Source organism: Esox lucius, chromosome 8 (assembly GCF_011004845.1).
Source record: "Esox lucius isolate fEsoLuc1 chromosome 8, fEsoLuc1.pri, whole genome shotgun sequence".
Classification (NCBI taxonomy): domain Eukaryota; kingdom Metazoa; phylum Chordata; class Actinopteri; order Esociformes; family Esocidae; genus Esox; species Esox lucius.
In genome coordinates, this window is record NC_047576.1 from 12,494,117 (window position 1) to 12,509,418 (window position 15,302).

General features: G+C 41.6%; 1 protein-coding gene across 13 annotated transcripts in view; it reads left to right on the forward strand.

Annotated features, from left to right (window-relative positions):
• The first annotated feature begins 189 nt into the window (after positions 1 to 189).
• The window catches only part of unc13a (unc-13 homolog A (C. elegans)), a 60,852-nt gene continuing 45,739 nt past the window's right edge, over positions 190 to 15,302 (forward strand). For 11 of the 13 annotated variants that reach the window (XM_020048956.3, XM_020048961.3, XM_020048958.3 and 8 more), the window contains exons 1-5: positions 190 to 287; positions 421 to 487; positions 9,458 to 9,487; positions 9,587 to 9,686; positions 14,945 to 15,062. In XM_020048956.3, the coding sequence (XP_019904515.3) occupies positions 285 to 287; positions 421 to 487; positions 9,458 to 9,487; positions 9,587 to 9,686; positions 14,945 to 15,062 (318 nt within the window). In that variant the 5' untranslated portion in view covers positions 190 to 284. Of the gene's footprint in view, positions 488 to 9,457; positions 9,488 to 9,586; positions 9,687 to 14,944; positions 15,063 to 15,302 lie in introns of all 13 variants that reach the window. The other 2 variants (XM_020048960.3, XM_034293702.1) reach the window with 2 other exon arrangements.

Here is a 15,302-nt window from a genome sequence, read left to right on the forward strand (position 1 = left end):
GTATACAAATGAATGTATACTGAGTATACTTGTAGTAATTTTGTGTTAGAAGACGCTGTAGTCTACATTGTGAATTCCGGCAGGATCACGAACTACTTAAGGATGGAAGGGCCTGATAGGTGTTCCGAGCATGGTTGGTCAATCGCATCACTTCATCACTAACGTGACGTCAGTCTCGGAACTGTCCTCACAGTGGTGGTGCTGTACCAAGATGGCTGTTCGGGGAGCGGAGAGCTGAGGAGGAGGAAGTATAGCACCCTAATTGATTCAGATACAGCGTTTGAATGGTAAAGCTGACAAAGAAAGGGCTTGAGAGGGTATTTTTATGTCACAAAGAACCGTGACATGCAATAGCTTAGACAGGGACCTGACTCTTAACTATTTATAAAGGCTAGAGACCGATATCTATTCTGATTGAAGGAACGGAGCCGGTGGAAGACATCTGGGAACGATCATAGAACTGAGATGTCATTGCTGTGTGTTGGAGGTAAGTGAATAACCCTAACCTAGGCTTTTGAAAGAAATTATCGTATATTCTGGTAACTATTTGCTCCGTTTTCTTTTATCCAATTGCAGTTAATGCTGACAGAAAACGTGTCAATTGTGGGAGCCTAAACAACATAGTGAAACACTACGTTTTTAATAATTGACTAGTCAAATTGTTGGTTAATTATTCCAATTCAAGTGAATAAAATATTTTCTGTGGATGAAGTGTAGCGACCACCGTCAACACTTGACTAACACGACGGTAACATCATTAAGATTATACCGCACCTAATTATAATGTTCTGAATTTGCAAAACTCATCTTGTCAATATATATGATTTATTAAATATATATTTTGATAAAGATTCATTGACTGAGTAATAGGCCTACGGTATTATTAAAACGTGTTTTCTCTGCGCTCACAATATGATGGCTGACAGCAGATGGAGTGGGTGTGTTCCTTGGCGAATAAACAATAATATCCATAATACAACATTATGGACATTATCGTACTTTATGATACTACTGTGGCAATGTGTATAGGCTTAAACAACAAATTGCCTATGCAAAATGATTAACCGTAACTGAGTCCAGTTTTCGCTCTCGTGCGCATTAGCTCGAAAATGACTGAAAATCAACGCGATCTTTGCTTTCTATTCTGACTCTAAAATATCTGTTTTGTCAGAGTTTATTTAGTTTTACCGTGTCGCGTACAGTTGTCTATCATGATGATGAGGACTGCATTCATTATGACAGCTTTACCCCTTAAGAAATCGTCACAGTTTCCAAGGAAATGTGCTGAATGCAGCCTTTTTCTTTTTTGCTATGACCAACTAGCCTTCAGCACTAGCCTACTATGTTGAATCACTGTGTTGTTTACCAAAACCTTTCTAGAATGATGTGATTGTTAGTGTGAAATGCATTTCTCGGAGGATAATAAAAGTGGACCCTAGAGATTTAACCTAAACCATAGGGCATATAAGTAAATCCCCTATGCGCTCTCCCAAATACCCCAAAGCAAATGTATTCTAAGTTCAAAACAACAAAACAGTTGTTTGAATATCAGCCGTTTACGTAGTTAATCTACGTAATCTACTTTTTTCCCTTAGTGGGTTGTACATTCGATTTTGTTAGTAGCCTGTTAGAGGATGGATTCAATCTCACTTTTACAATATGGATTTCAGCACACAGTCACCTTCCTTGCTGCTCTGTCTCGATATTTCTATGAACGTCCATTCTTGGCCCTGGATAAAAAATCTGATTGCACAGATGTCAGTATTGAGACAGATTCCCAAATGGACCCTCAAATATCCTCAATCTTTGTTGGCATGGCAACCCTCTATTCCTTGGCATTAGGGGCTTTTCTTTTAATTCCATTACAGTCCTGGGGCCAGTTTTTCAAATGTTATCCATTTGGATTAGGCATGGATAGGACAAATGCATAGAACATGATCATAAAAGTATGACATTTGGTACACATGAACAATTTGGGGTCTTGAACATTTACAGCAAGGGAGCCATGTCTTCCTGGCAGCATGGTGGCCATTTTGTTGTTCCATCATTACTGGACAATGTATTTTTCATTTTGTCTACTAAACCAAACAATAACTTGATAAATGTTTACAAAGAAAGAGAGACGTCTTCTTCTGTTTTTGTCAGGTCTTGGCTGGGGGCCTCTAGGCATCTCTATGCACCTAGGGGCCACATCTCAGGGTGGCTGTTTGGGTTGGACCCAAATGAGGCAGCTGCTCCACATAGCATCTAATTGGTGATCTTATTTTAGTTGCTCTTTGAGTGCTTTAGTTTGTGGATCAATGTTTGTGTGTTATGCCTCAGTTTGTGGTCTGGTTCTCCTCTTTTGTTTTGTTGGTTTTTGTTCATACGAAGATGTAATAAAAGGATGTTTCCTGTTACTTGCTCTGCGCCACGTGTCCTGCCTTCCCTAAAACCGTGACAGTTTTGGGGGTCAATAATTATTATGATGGACTGCCATGGAAATAAATACAGTGTTCTTGGTTGTTGATTTCAAAACTGTATTACACTTTAAGTTAGGGTCAGTTTGGAGGAAATTCTTTTTTTAATGTTTAACTTTTACTTAACATATATGCATTTAGCTACATTTGATGGAAATGTTGGCATAAACAAGTAGTATCTGCTCAGTGTGCCGTCTGAGAAGTTGAGACATAAAAATGGTATTGTTGGATAAGTAGATAAATGATACAGTATAATGTATCAGGTGTAATGTACAGCATATGGTATAACCCTAAAATAACAATATGTTTTTTTTTTTTTAAATGTGCTCCAACAACTTAGTACACCTTAAGGTGTGTTCATTCTTTTCTATGTTGAAAAGTTCCATATGAATAACTTTCTTATTAATTAATTTTAATGTGCATTACCGAAGCACTGTTTGTAAATGGAACTGTGCCCTTTTTGGTCATTTATTCATTAAGATCTGAATTGTTTCATTTTTATTTGATCTAATACAATCATAACAGGGGTTTAAGGCCGGGTGTCTCTGTAAAGCACTTTGTGACAACTGCTGTTGTAAAAAGGGCTTTATAAATAAATTGGATTGATAACAGGACATTTTGAAGTGTTCCAAAATGGAAATGTTTTAGCTCTCCACATAATCATTGTCTTTAGAAATATAATTTGTAGAGCAGTGGGTGATATTTGGGATGGACGTTAGATAGATTTCTGCACATGAAATCACCAAGTCCAAAGAAAGGTGCTTTTTGTGTTCCATACAGTGTTACACAGTATCCAGCCTCACATCCTAGGGTACGGCGGCTGCAGTAGATGACCGTATTGCTCTGTATGCCACAGAAAAATGTATTTATTGTTACCGTTGTCAGAAACATTGTCAGGCTTACTATGGCAGTCAGTGGGGAACTGTCATGGCCTTCTACCCCTTCAGAGATGTAATTAGATTAATACAAATATTTTTTATTTCTAATGTAATTTTGTATAAGTTGGTCCATTTTAATTTATTTTGAATCACATGAATGGTTTTCTGATTCAATTCCTTCAATTTGCGTTGGAAAGAGAAGGATTAATACTGAAGAGAAAATAATATCCAATTAGCTCTGCCAGTGCTAGTCCTATAGGATCTTAACAGAAGGCATCTGGCATTCAATGGTATTAGAGCAGCATTTTTGCATGGTAATAGAATCAACCAATAAAAAAATTCTGACAATGGGTGGGACTGTTTTAAGGGGCCAATGATGTGTAGGTACTTCTAGAACTCCCACAGACAGGTCACTATCTGAGATTGAATAGCTAGCATTTTCCTTCTTTGAGCATGCATTTTGAACTAACCTACATAGGCTGCAGCTACAGCAGATGTTATCAACAATAATGTTGGCTCATTTGTTAACATCTGCCTTTTCAAGAACTTTAAACAAGATGTTAGTTTCAAATGGTCGCCATCTGTTAAGTCACATATTTTGTATTTTTTTTTGCAGCTTGTTCTTAACTGTTTTTGAAATAAAGGCTATGTAACTAGCCTGGTAGATCTGTTTTAGAAAATGTGCCTAGCACAAATGAAGTGGATTTGGTCACTGTCACTTTGATGCTCTAGCTGTCACTTAATTTGTGTCCATTAATGTTGTGTTTATGTTAGTAAAGGTGTAACATAGTTGGTGTGCCTTGTGGGTGTTGTTACTTCATTCTGAGCCAATATGATACTGTTGCCTTGCTGCCCAAAGCTCAGGCCAGAGTAGGCTAGAGTGAAGTTAAATGCTCTGCAGACCTACTCCAAGCTTACTGAATGCTCCTCTCAGGGTGTGTAGCGTTAATTTTCCAGCTTCCCTAAAAATCTTTCTATAGCCGCTCCATATTTGCCCTATACACAAAAAATAACTGTAATTTTTATTGATCTTGTACATGATTGCGCACGATTGTAATGATTGACTATCAATGCATAAGTGATCATGTCGTGTTTGGTTCAGCAGATAAGAATGAATATATAAGATCTGGTAGTGGTGGACTAGTAAAAATGCCACCATATCCACCAGAGGGTTTCGTTAAAGTTAAAATAGAGGTAGGCAGTGTTTGTTATCTTATTTACTTGATGATGCAAGAAGGAAAATAGATGATTTGCTTATGGCCAAATTAAATCTGCCACAGCTACCTGAAAGAATTTGTATGATAGGTCCTGTTCTAAAAACTGTCTTAGTACAAACACACTCACTAGCTGTAATAACCAGGCTTGTTTTTAGTTGAGAATTCCTCAGTGTTTTCTTCTTCCCAGAAGAACATTAATTGAAGCTCTTAGTGTATTCCCCAGCATGTCACACATTCATTGGTACATGTTGTATGAATAATACTGTAATCCAATGGAAGAATAATTAGCTTGTCCCAGCCAGGGGCCATTCAGCTCAATATATCCAGGCACTATAACATTATCTTATCCTCTGTTTTGGTTTGGAATACATGTCGTCTGCATTTCAATTTGAAGAAGGCAGGAACCAAACTTTAATTACACCTTTGTGTTTTCTATTCAGTTCATTTTAACCTCAGAATTTCATTGTTAACTGAGGTATTATAGTGATTCTACTTACAGATTATGCACATATGAAACATATTACACATCAACCCAAAATGGGAGGTTTAAAGAAATAGTTTTTTATTTTAGAAAGTTCCAGGAAGTCTCATCTTGAGGAAATGTCAAATGCTGTATGTTGGATGAGATGGATTTCAATCTGGTGATAGACCTGTTAACGCTTTTAGCCTTGAAAATCCATAGTTTCAGTATGTTTGGTTATTCTTGCTGTGTGATAAAGCAATGTCCAAATATTTTGGAGGGATTTGCTAGTAGTTTAGAAGACACTTAATTCTGCTGTTGCATCGTCAATACAGTCCGGCGAGCCAGTTCCAGTAACAGCTATGGATGCCCAAGTCTTAATAATCCCATCCACCATATTTCACAAATGAGGTGGTATTATGTGGATCTTAGGCATATTTTTTCTACTTCTCCACACTATTGTCTTTCCATAATTCTGGTATGTTAATCTTTGGCTTGTCTGTGTATAGTACCTTATTCCAGAGCTCCACAAGTTCTTTTAGGAAATCTTTTTTTATCAAACAAACATGGCCATCCTGTTTTTTTAGGCCAACAACTGGTTTGCATCTTGCAGGGCAGCCTCTGTCATTCTGCAGGTGAGGTCTGTTGATGGTATTGGCTGACACGTTTTAACCTACCTCCAGGACAGTATTCCATGTTATGTAGTGTTTTCTTAATTATAATGAGAATTTTCTGTTATCCTCTGTAGAGGTATTTTTCTGCCTACCAGGCAGTTTAGTGATTCCTGAGCTCACCAATGCTTTGCTTCTTTTTCTTGATGTTCCTGACTGTTGTTGCTGATAAATTTTTTTGACTTTTCTGCCTCATAGTCATTTTTACTTTCAATTATATCTATTTGGTCCTCATGTTAAAAGACAAATCTAACTCCAAAGTTAAATGCAAAGCTGCAAATCAAGACTAGACTTTTAGGCCTGGACAAACACTTAACTGACCAGAAACGCCTGTGTGGTGTTACCACAATTTTTTTTTTCATTTTTATATGGTGTAACCAATATGTACACAAATACCATCATATACAGTGAGAGAAAAAAGTATTTTATCCCCTGCTGATTTTAGACGTTTGGCCACTGACAAATAAAGGATCAGTCCATCATTTTAATGTTAGGTTTATTTGAACAATGAGAGACAGAATAACAACAAATAAGTCAGCATTTTAATGAGTGAAATAAGTATTCGACCCAATGAACACAACGGGGAGGGAATAAGTACCCCCCCCCCACCCCCCACCCCCCCCATTCCCCCGTCGCGACTGTCACATTGAACTGGCTATTTTTAGCGGTGGTGGTGCAGCACGCCTCTGCTTTGCTGTGCTTGGCTGCACAGAGATTACTGGAGCACAAGCAAAAGAGAAAGAAAGCAAACACACATGCCACATGGCAGGATGAGAGGGTAGGAGAGAGAGAGAGAGAGACAGAGAGAGACAAAGAGAGAGAGAGAGAGAGAGAGAGAGAGGGAGACATGGGGGAAATCCTAGCCGTGGATGGAGGTTGATGATGCGGAGGGCTACAAGTCTTTGGTCATGTGTATTTTGCGGTATACCATGGAATCGGGCAGCAGGGGATGAAGTAGCCTGTTGGATTGAGTGCTGATGTCGTCAAGGGTTACGTGCATCCTCCTTTACCTCCTCTACGCCCTGCAGACTGGCTGGATTACATCGATATTCAGATGAGACAAAACATCATCCCCGGGGAAAATTGGGATGATCTATTTTGAGAAAAATGTGCTTCCACTATCGCCATGATCACCTGCTTCATGATAAACTGACTAAAATATTCTCCTTGTGACAAGTCGGACAACAGGAAATAGTTGCTTCCTTTTGCTGATGCTTTGAGTGGCTTTACAGAAAAGTGCATTATTGGGATGGTAGTCTTGATACAGATTATTTGCACATGTTAGATTTAGCACCAGCTCAACCATAATGAATAGGTCAGTAGGTCATTAGCCTGTCCCTGCCAGCCATGTGGGCATCTGGGTGGCTGCCCAGTGAGATTCATTTAGCCAACTATGTGATTCGAAATAGGCTTCTTTCTCTTTTGAAGTGAAGGGAGTTGTTCAGTGGGGATTATTAAAAAGCAGTTGAATATTAATACCCTGAACATGGGGGTTCTTGGCATCAGCACGGCAGGCGGGGCGGAGCAAAATGTATCAATAATGAATTGGCCACTTAACGTCTCTACACAGGATAAAAAACGACTGGTTACCTAAAGTTATCCCCAAGATGGCACTGGTACTTTTAACTTTGTAGAGCTGCTTCCGTTGTGTCTGACAGCTACACTGCTGGCCTTAATGCCCCATCATCATCATCATCATCATCATCATGCACGTGTACTTGCGCGGACGTACTTAAACACGCGTGCACACCCAGACACGCACATTTATAGGTTTCATCTGGTGTGCGCCCCTCTCTCTGAACCACTCTCACCTCAGTGAACCTCGGAGAACCACTCCGACACAGAGATCTTGACATGTGATAGTGAATGCAGGCTTTGATATTGAGATCCGGGCATTCTGCCATCAGAGGAAGTATACCCAGGCTGACTGAATTAGGTTCCTCCTTGTCCTCCTACTCGCTGCCTGGGTTTCGTCAATCACTCAAAACCCACACATGATCTAAGATTGCATATTTTGATATGAAATATGTTTTCTAAGATTTTCAAGATGTTCAAAATCCAAGTAAATCAGTTATTTGACGCTCTCTTACGCAGTGAGATTTTCTGCTCAGTGAGGTGTTGGTTAATTATATATTTATTTTGAGAATTTTGTATCTCTAATTCCTCTTCAGCACTCTTCAGCCTTTCAATTGTATTGTTATATTGGTGGGGTCAGGGTCAATGGATCCCAGCATTTTCATTCTTTTCCTGGGGGCTCACATTGACCTGTCTGGAAATAGAGGGGGAGTCCCCCCCTAATTCTACACCCCTGCCAAGGAGGGCTCCAGCTTGAACATTAGCTCTGCCTTCCAGGTGATATCATCAAAGCTGATGTTCTTTTTCACTGCGATTGGAAAGTCTCAAGGTTAATAAAAAAACATGATTTTAAACTGGACTCATAGGTTAGGTTACTCCATGGTTAAGATGGATGAGTATTGCCTCTGCCTAGCCCAGTTTCAGCCGTCGGGCTAGTGTGCATTTTCACACCTGCATCGGCCTGCTGGGGATGGTCGCAGATTGATAGATGATAGCAGAAAGTACATCATAGTGACTATGATCACTGCTATCCCTATGGGGCTGTTATAGACCCGACCAGTTCAGCTCTGGGTGATTTGAATCATAGTACAGAGGCAAGGGAGCTGTCTCCTTCTCTGATCTAGACCACAGACATTTTGTCGTTCCTAGAAGAGCTGCTTGAGGAGTGCAGGCGTCTCAATTTGAACCATTACAGTCCGTGGACCTGTTCTTTTGGAGGGTACAGTTCTTTTGGGCCTGGCCTCAGCTAAACATGTGTGCAATCTCCATGCGTTGTCAGTGCACCCTTCCTGTAGTGAATTTATTGTTGCCATTTCAAAGTGGCACGGCCCCTGAAACGCTTGAAGTCTCATCGATGTCCTCCAGGACTCCAGCCATCAAAATATACCCTTTAGGCTCCTGTTCATCCAAGGGTCTAAAGTTACAGAGTTTTGTTATTGCTGTGACTCTGTCTCCCACTACTTTGATATTATACGCTGACCTTTCTCTAGATTGGCATATGACCTTTCTCTAGATTGGCATATGACCTTTCTCTAGATTGGCATATGACAAGGGCTGCCGAACAGGGGCCAGCGGTGTTCACAGGGTTGACTGTGTATTTATGCTGCAGCGAGCTGGGCATCACCCCACATGTTTTTTAGGTTCTGTTGCCTGGATGTCAAGGCTCCCTGCCTGGCTCATAATGTGCTGTCTGCTTGGAGATGTGTGGGTGACTGCTGTAGGTAAACTGTGTATTCTGCGTTGCCCTAGGGAATCTGTGGGTTAATCTGTTCCCTCTGGTCAGGTTGACATGGGCTGCCTCGTTCAACTTTCCACCTGGCCATTCTAGGGTTTGTTTTCCCAATAATTTGTTGTACTGAAATTGCCAACTGAAAGGGACTGTGGATTATGTTTCTAACCCTAGTTCCCTGAAGGAGGGAATGAGATATGATATGCTGTTGGCCCCCTGATTTAAAGATGAAAAGTGGACCTGAAATAGAGTTTTAGGGCCCGGCTGTGTTTATTTCACTTGGAAAGTGGGGCTTACACTTGGGGTCGAGCCCTCATTAGACCTGACCCTAACCCTAACCCTAACCCTGATTTACTAGTTCTGGTGTGTATGTAGTGAGAACCAGGGTTATAGACATATATAGACTTGCACCCATTTTGGTTAACCCATTACAGTATCACCCACAATTCCTTTCTGTCTGTTTTGCAGTGAAGAAAGCCAAACTCGATGGATCCCAAGGTGAGTTGATACATGTTTAACCATATTTGACCATTTTAGAAAATCTTGAGAACCATTAGTTTGCTATGAAATAACACTGATATTTTTGTCGTTCCACAGAGAAATTTAACACCTATGTGACGCTGAAAGTGCAGAATGTCAAGAGCACCACCATTTCAGTGCGGGGTGCCCAGCCATGCTGGGAGCAGGACTTCATGTTGTGAGTCTTACCTCCTGGCCTTCCCACTTCTGCTTCTCTTCGTTCTTTCTCCTCGTCTTGCTTCTTTCCCACCCTTCTTTCTCTTATCTTTGTTCTACACTTTCTATTCTCACCTCTCTCCTTCCTTATTCCTCCTCCCATTCCTTAACAGTGTCTTTCTCTTTATGTTGAGCTGGGTGGTCCTAAGTGCTGTCTGATTAGACTACAAGGCTCTGGAGCCCTGATCTCAGGTGCAGGAGAAACAGCTGTTGATCTTCCCACGGCAGAGAGCCAGGCAGGCAGTTCATGTCTTAACATCGGAGTGCTCACTTGTTGTGTAATCGGTTCTGCAGGGACTCCTGAATAAATTTTTAACAGTGACTTGTGAGATGCCCAGGAGAGAACCTCCCTCTTGTTGGAGTACCCTAGTCAAGGGAAAGGGGTTCAGGTGGTGAAATTATTGTTTTGGTTCCTCCTAGAACTACTGACGCAGACTGCTATGACTGTGGTGAGTGGAGAACTACTGACGCAGACTGCTATGACTGTGGTGGGTGGAGAACTACTGACACAGACTGCTATGACTGTGGTGGGTGGAGAACTACTGACACAGACTGCTATGACTGTGGTAGGTGGAGAACTACTGACGCAGACTGCTATGACTGTGGTAGGTGGAGAACTACTGACGCAGATTGCTATGACTGTGGTGGGTGGAAAACTACTGATGCAGACTGCTATGACTGTGGTAGGTGGAGAACTACTGACGCAGACTGCTATGACTGTGGTGGGTGGAGAACTACTGACGCAGACTGCTATGACTGTGGTAGGTGGAGAACTACTGATGCAGACTGCTATGACTGTGGTGGGTGGAAAACTACTGATGCAGACTGCTATGACTGTGGTAGGTGGAGAACTACTGACGCAGACTGCTATGACTGTGGTGGGTGGAGAACTACTGACGCAGACTGCTATGACTGTGGTGGGTGGAGAACTACTGACGCAGACTGCTATGACTGTGGTGGGTGGAGAACTACTGACGCAGACTGCTATGACTGTGGTGGGTGGAGAACTACTGACGCAGACTGCTATGACTGTGGTGGGTGGAGAACTACTGACGCAGATTGCTATGACTGTGGTGAGTGGAGAACTACTGACGCAGACTGCTATGACTGTGGTAGGTGGAGAACTACTGATGCAGACTGCTATGACTGTGGTGGGTGGAAAACTACTGATGCAGACTGCTATGACTGTGGTAGGTGGAGAACTACTGACGCAGACTGCTATGACTGTGGTGGGTGGAGAACTACTGACGCAGACTGCTATGACTGTGGTGGGTGGAGAACTACTGACGCAGACTGCTATGACTGTGGTGGGTGGAGAACTACTGACGCATGCTGCTATGACTGTGGTGGGTGGAGAACTACTGACGCAGACTGCTATGACTGTGGTGGGTGGAACAGAGAAATAATGAATAGATCACTGACTGACCACTGTTAGTGTAACAAGCAAGCATGCCAACCTTAGGTAGTTCAATATGAAAGTTGTGTAATATTCAGGGAAGGCCTATTGGAGGCACAGCCAAAATAATTGCAGTAAAGTGATTCTTATAGACCGGGATGAACTCCCTGCACCTCTGTGTTGGCAGTTTGGCTGTTCTGGCACAAAGTGCTCCTATTCTCTCAACTGCTTTTTACGATAGGATTTGATCTGGACTTATAACAGTCTAGTGTTTTGTCTTGAACCATTCTGGGGTGCTGACCATTGATGGAGACCTAGAATTCTGTTATTGCGCTCAAACATTCCTTGGTGTCTCCTGATTTCATGATGTCATGCACACACTCAAGGCACCCAGTGCCAAAGGCAGCAAAGCAACTCGAAATCATCACTGAACCTCTTCCATGTTTGACTGTGGGAAATGCTTTACCAAAAACCTCAAATTTGGTCTTATCTGTCCACAAGGGATTGTGCTACAAGTACTGTGTCACAGTAGGTAACTTACACTTATCCTGCATTCCACTAAGGTAGCAGTTTCTGGTTACAGTTAGTTTCTGATTATTTTTCTTTGACTAATTCTGGGAGCTGCTAATATGACAGCTCTATGCTCAATATCTAGTCTGCTCGGAGGCCAACTAGAGTCCTTCCACAGAAACATGAAATTATTAAACTCCTATCAATTTGGTGCAAGCATATGTTCTGTCAGTTGTTAAAATATTTAGTTTCACATTTATGTAACATTTTACATCTTTTGAAACAGATCGCCTCATGCAGTGGTTCCCAACCACTGCATGTAGAAGGACCCCTTGGGATACTTGGCCTATTTACAGGGGGTTCTTGAGAAGACTCTTCAGACCACGGGCCTACTGTCAGGGCTCCTCAGTGCAGGACAAAATTCTGTGTTGATACAAATAATAAAAAAGGTTGAACCGTTGGCCACTGGTTAAAACATCTGATCAGTAATTGAAAGATTGCCAAATCCCATCCCTAAGCCAACAAGGTAAAAAACCTTCAGTTTTGTTCCTGAGCAAGGCAATTAACCTCAATTGCTCCAAAGGTTATTGCTGTAAATGAGAATCTGTTCTTCGTCAACTTACCTGGTAAACAAAAGGTAAATGAAATAAAGACATATTTGTGATCCTGCAAAAATCTGGAAATTGTGTTGTATTGTGTCATAGCTATGTTTTCTGGTCAAGAGGTATGTGGGTTAGCATTTAATAACATTTTAAAACCATTCCCTGCACTACTGATTGCTAAATCCTCCAGTAGATTAAATAAGCATACTATTTAGAATACATCCATTTGTCCATTTTGTCATTACAAATTATATATTTCCGTAAAATTCAAAGTTTAATTACATTGAAATTGAATGCTAATAAAAAAATTCTATCTATATATATATATATATACAGCTCCGGAAAAAATTAAGAGACCACTGCACCTTTTTCTTTCCTTTCCAAAAAAGTCAAAAAGGAAGGTTTTAAGGTAGGAACAGAAGGTTTAAAATTAAGAGACCACTGCAAAGTTCAGAAATCAATATTTGATGGAAAAACCCAGATCTTTAATAACAGCTTTCATGCATCTTGGTATGCTCTCCACCCATCACATTGCTGTTGGATGAATTCATGCCAGGAGTGGCATAGAAATTCCCACCTTGCTTGACCTGGCTGTGTGGCATGGAGCAATGTCCTGCTGGAAAAATTCCTCTACGGTCCAATCCTTATGGACTTTTGCAAACTTCAGCCTGGCTCTTCTTCACTTCTCATTGATGAAGGACTTTTTTCTAGCTTTGCAGGACTTGAGCCCTGCCCCTAGGAACCTGTTTCACACCGTCTTCACCCCAGCTGCTGTTAGCCATTCTTTTTGTAGGTCACTTGATGTCATCCTACAGTTGTTGAGTGACATTCAAATGAGTTGACGGTCATCTTGGTCGTTTTTGCCGTCTGCCAGTCTATAGCTTTGTTGTCCCCAATGTCTGTTGCTTATTTTCCTCACTCAAAGCTTTTCTTTTCCTTGTTATGCTGAATAGTTATTTTTTGTATTCAAATGACCTTTGAGGTACCACTCGCACTGTTTTTGCCATCCAGCTGGTCCTATTGCAAGAGGATAGTGATGACCACAGCAGTGGTTTTTATACTTTTCCTTGTTGCACACATTCATGCGAACTTCCTGGTCAAACTTATCTGAAAGATGCTTTATTGGATTAATATCTGGGGATTATGCAGGTCATTGCCATTAACTGTCATTGTCTTGTTGACAAAAGTAGGGGTAGGCCAAAAGTTGTTAGATCAAATCCCGGTTTTGTAAAGTGAAGCATTTTATTATATGGCTTAGTATGGCAGTTAACCCTAATTGCTCCCAGGTGGTTGTTGAACATTGTAATGTGTTCTTAGTCCCACTTTCAGGGTAAAATAAAAGTATAAAATCATCTTGACTCCACACTAATCAGGGTGGCATGGAATTTGGTCAGGGTTGCCTCAGCAATTCAAGCACTTGTGGCAGGTTGGGCCCCTCCAAGATCATTTAGGATGTTCCTCTAAAGTTTTGGTTGAAACATCCTGGTTAACCAGGTGGTGTGATGAGAGGCGGTGTAGCTTGGCAGAAAGTGCTTAGGAGGACCACTGTCTTGATTGACTCTCTGGAGCCACTTTAAGCCACAAAGTGAAGGGTTGACGTTACATGCTCAGACATTGCATCCATAAACCAGTAACTCCACTTTATGCTAGTGACTGTTTTGGACTGACAGAACATGTGATGTGATTGTCTGATGCTTAAAATTCCTATCTCGGAGGACCTTTTAGGAGTCTGTAATGCCTCAGCAGAGGATTGTGCCCAAGCTCTCTGGCTCTCGGTTGACTTTCCATTGGGCGTTTCTGATTAATAAACATTGGCATGCTGCTGGATGGTAAAATTTTAATAAAACAAATACTTACAATCCATTTATCATCATCTCACAGAAAAGGCAATGTGTCATACTTTATGCAGGTCAATTGACATAATCTCTGTGTACAACATCATACATCATACTGGCAATGGTCTTTATAAGACCAAGACGTTGCCCTGAATCAGCTGAATGGTGAATATTTCGATTTATTTCTTAGATTCCTAAAAGTGTTCATTCTTGCTACACTAGAAAAGACCTCTCTCGTTAGCTCTTTCCCCCTTTCTCATTCTTCCTCTTTGTTTTATCTCTTTCCAGAGTCCATACTGCAGCACCAACTTCAGCTGTTTGCAAGATTACTCCCTGGGCTCTCAGGAGAAAAATCTGTTTTCATATCAAAGCTGGTGCTATTGTTAGAATTTGATTCACTTGAGAGGTTCTCTTCCTGCTGAGTGTAGACTGAGTGTGCATCCTATATGTCTTCCTTTTTCCTATCCAGTGCACATCTTTCAACCAGGGCTCGTAAGCGTGCTCCGCAGGCCCATGGTGCCGTTTGGTATGCACCCTTAGTCAAGCTGTGTGGATACTTGAGACACTAAAGAAGCCCAGAGTGCATATACATACGTTATTGACCCAATCGTTCCTGCTAGAATTCACTTCTGTTTTCCATAATGGAAATTATACTTGTCTCCTCCACTCAGGGTTATTGACTCCCCCCTTCCCATCAGGCAGTGCTCTGTAGCTCAGTGACTAACATCCACCACAGGCTGAATCACATTGTCTCTGCCTTCCGTTGAAATAGAACTGGGTCTCCGATGTCATATATTTCACTTATATATATTCCAATCACGTGTCTCTCCCCTCAGCCAATCTCTCTGTCTGTCTGTCTGTCTGTCTCCCTATGCAGCGAGATCAACAGGCTGGACCTGGGGCTGACGGTTGAAGTGTGGAACAAAGGGTTAATCTGGGACACAATGGTGGGCACTTTGTGGATCCCCCTGGGAGACATCCGCCAGTCCAATGAGGTACGACCAGCCTGTCCCCCGTCCCCCCTGCAGTGCCCCCTAATCCTCCACCACACCACCCTCTGGTGAAAACTCTGACGTGCGCGATACTGGACTGACACTCTTGTAACAGGCCACACTATCTTTAGAAACCAGTGCAGTCAACACAAGGCGTTCGCTGTTTGAGGCGCAGCAACACTTAAAACACAGAGATTTAATGATCCAGATGAATGTGAAATCCTGCACCCCAACTCTATTCTA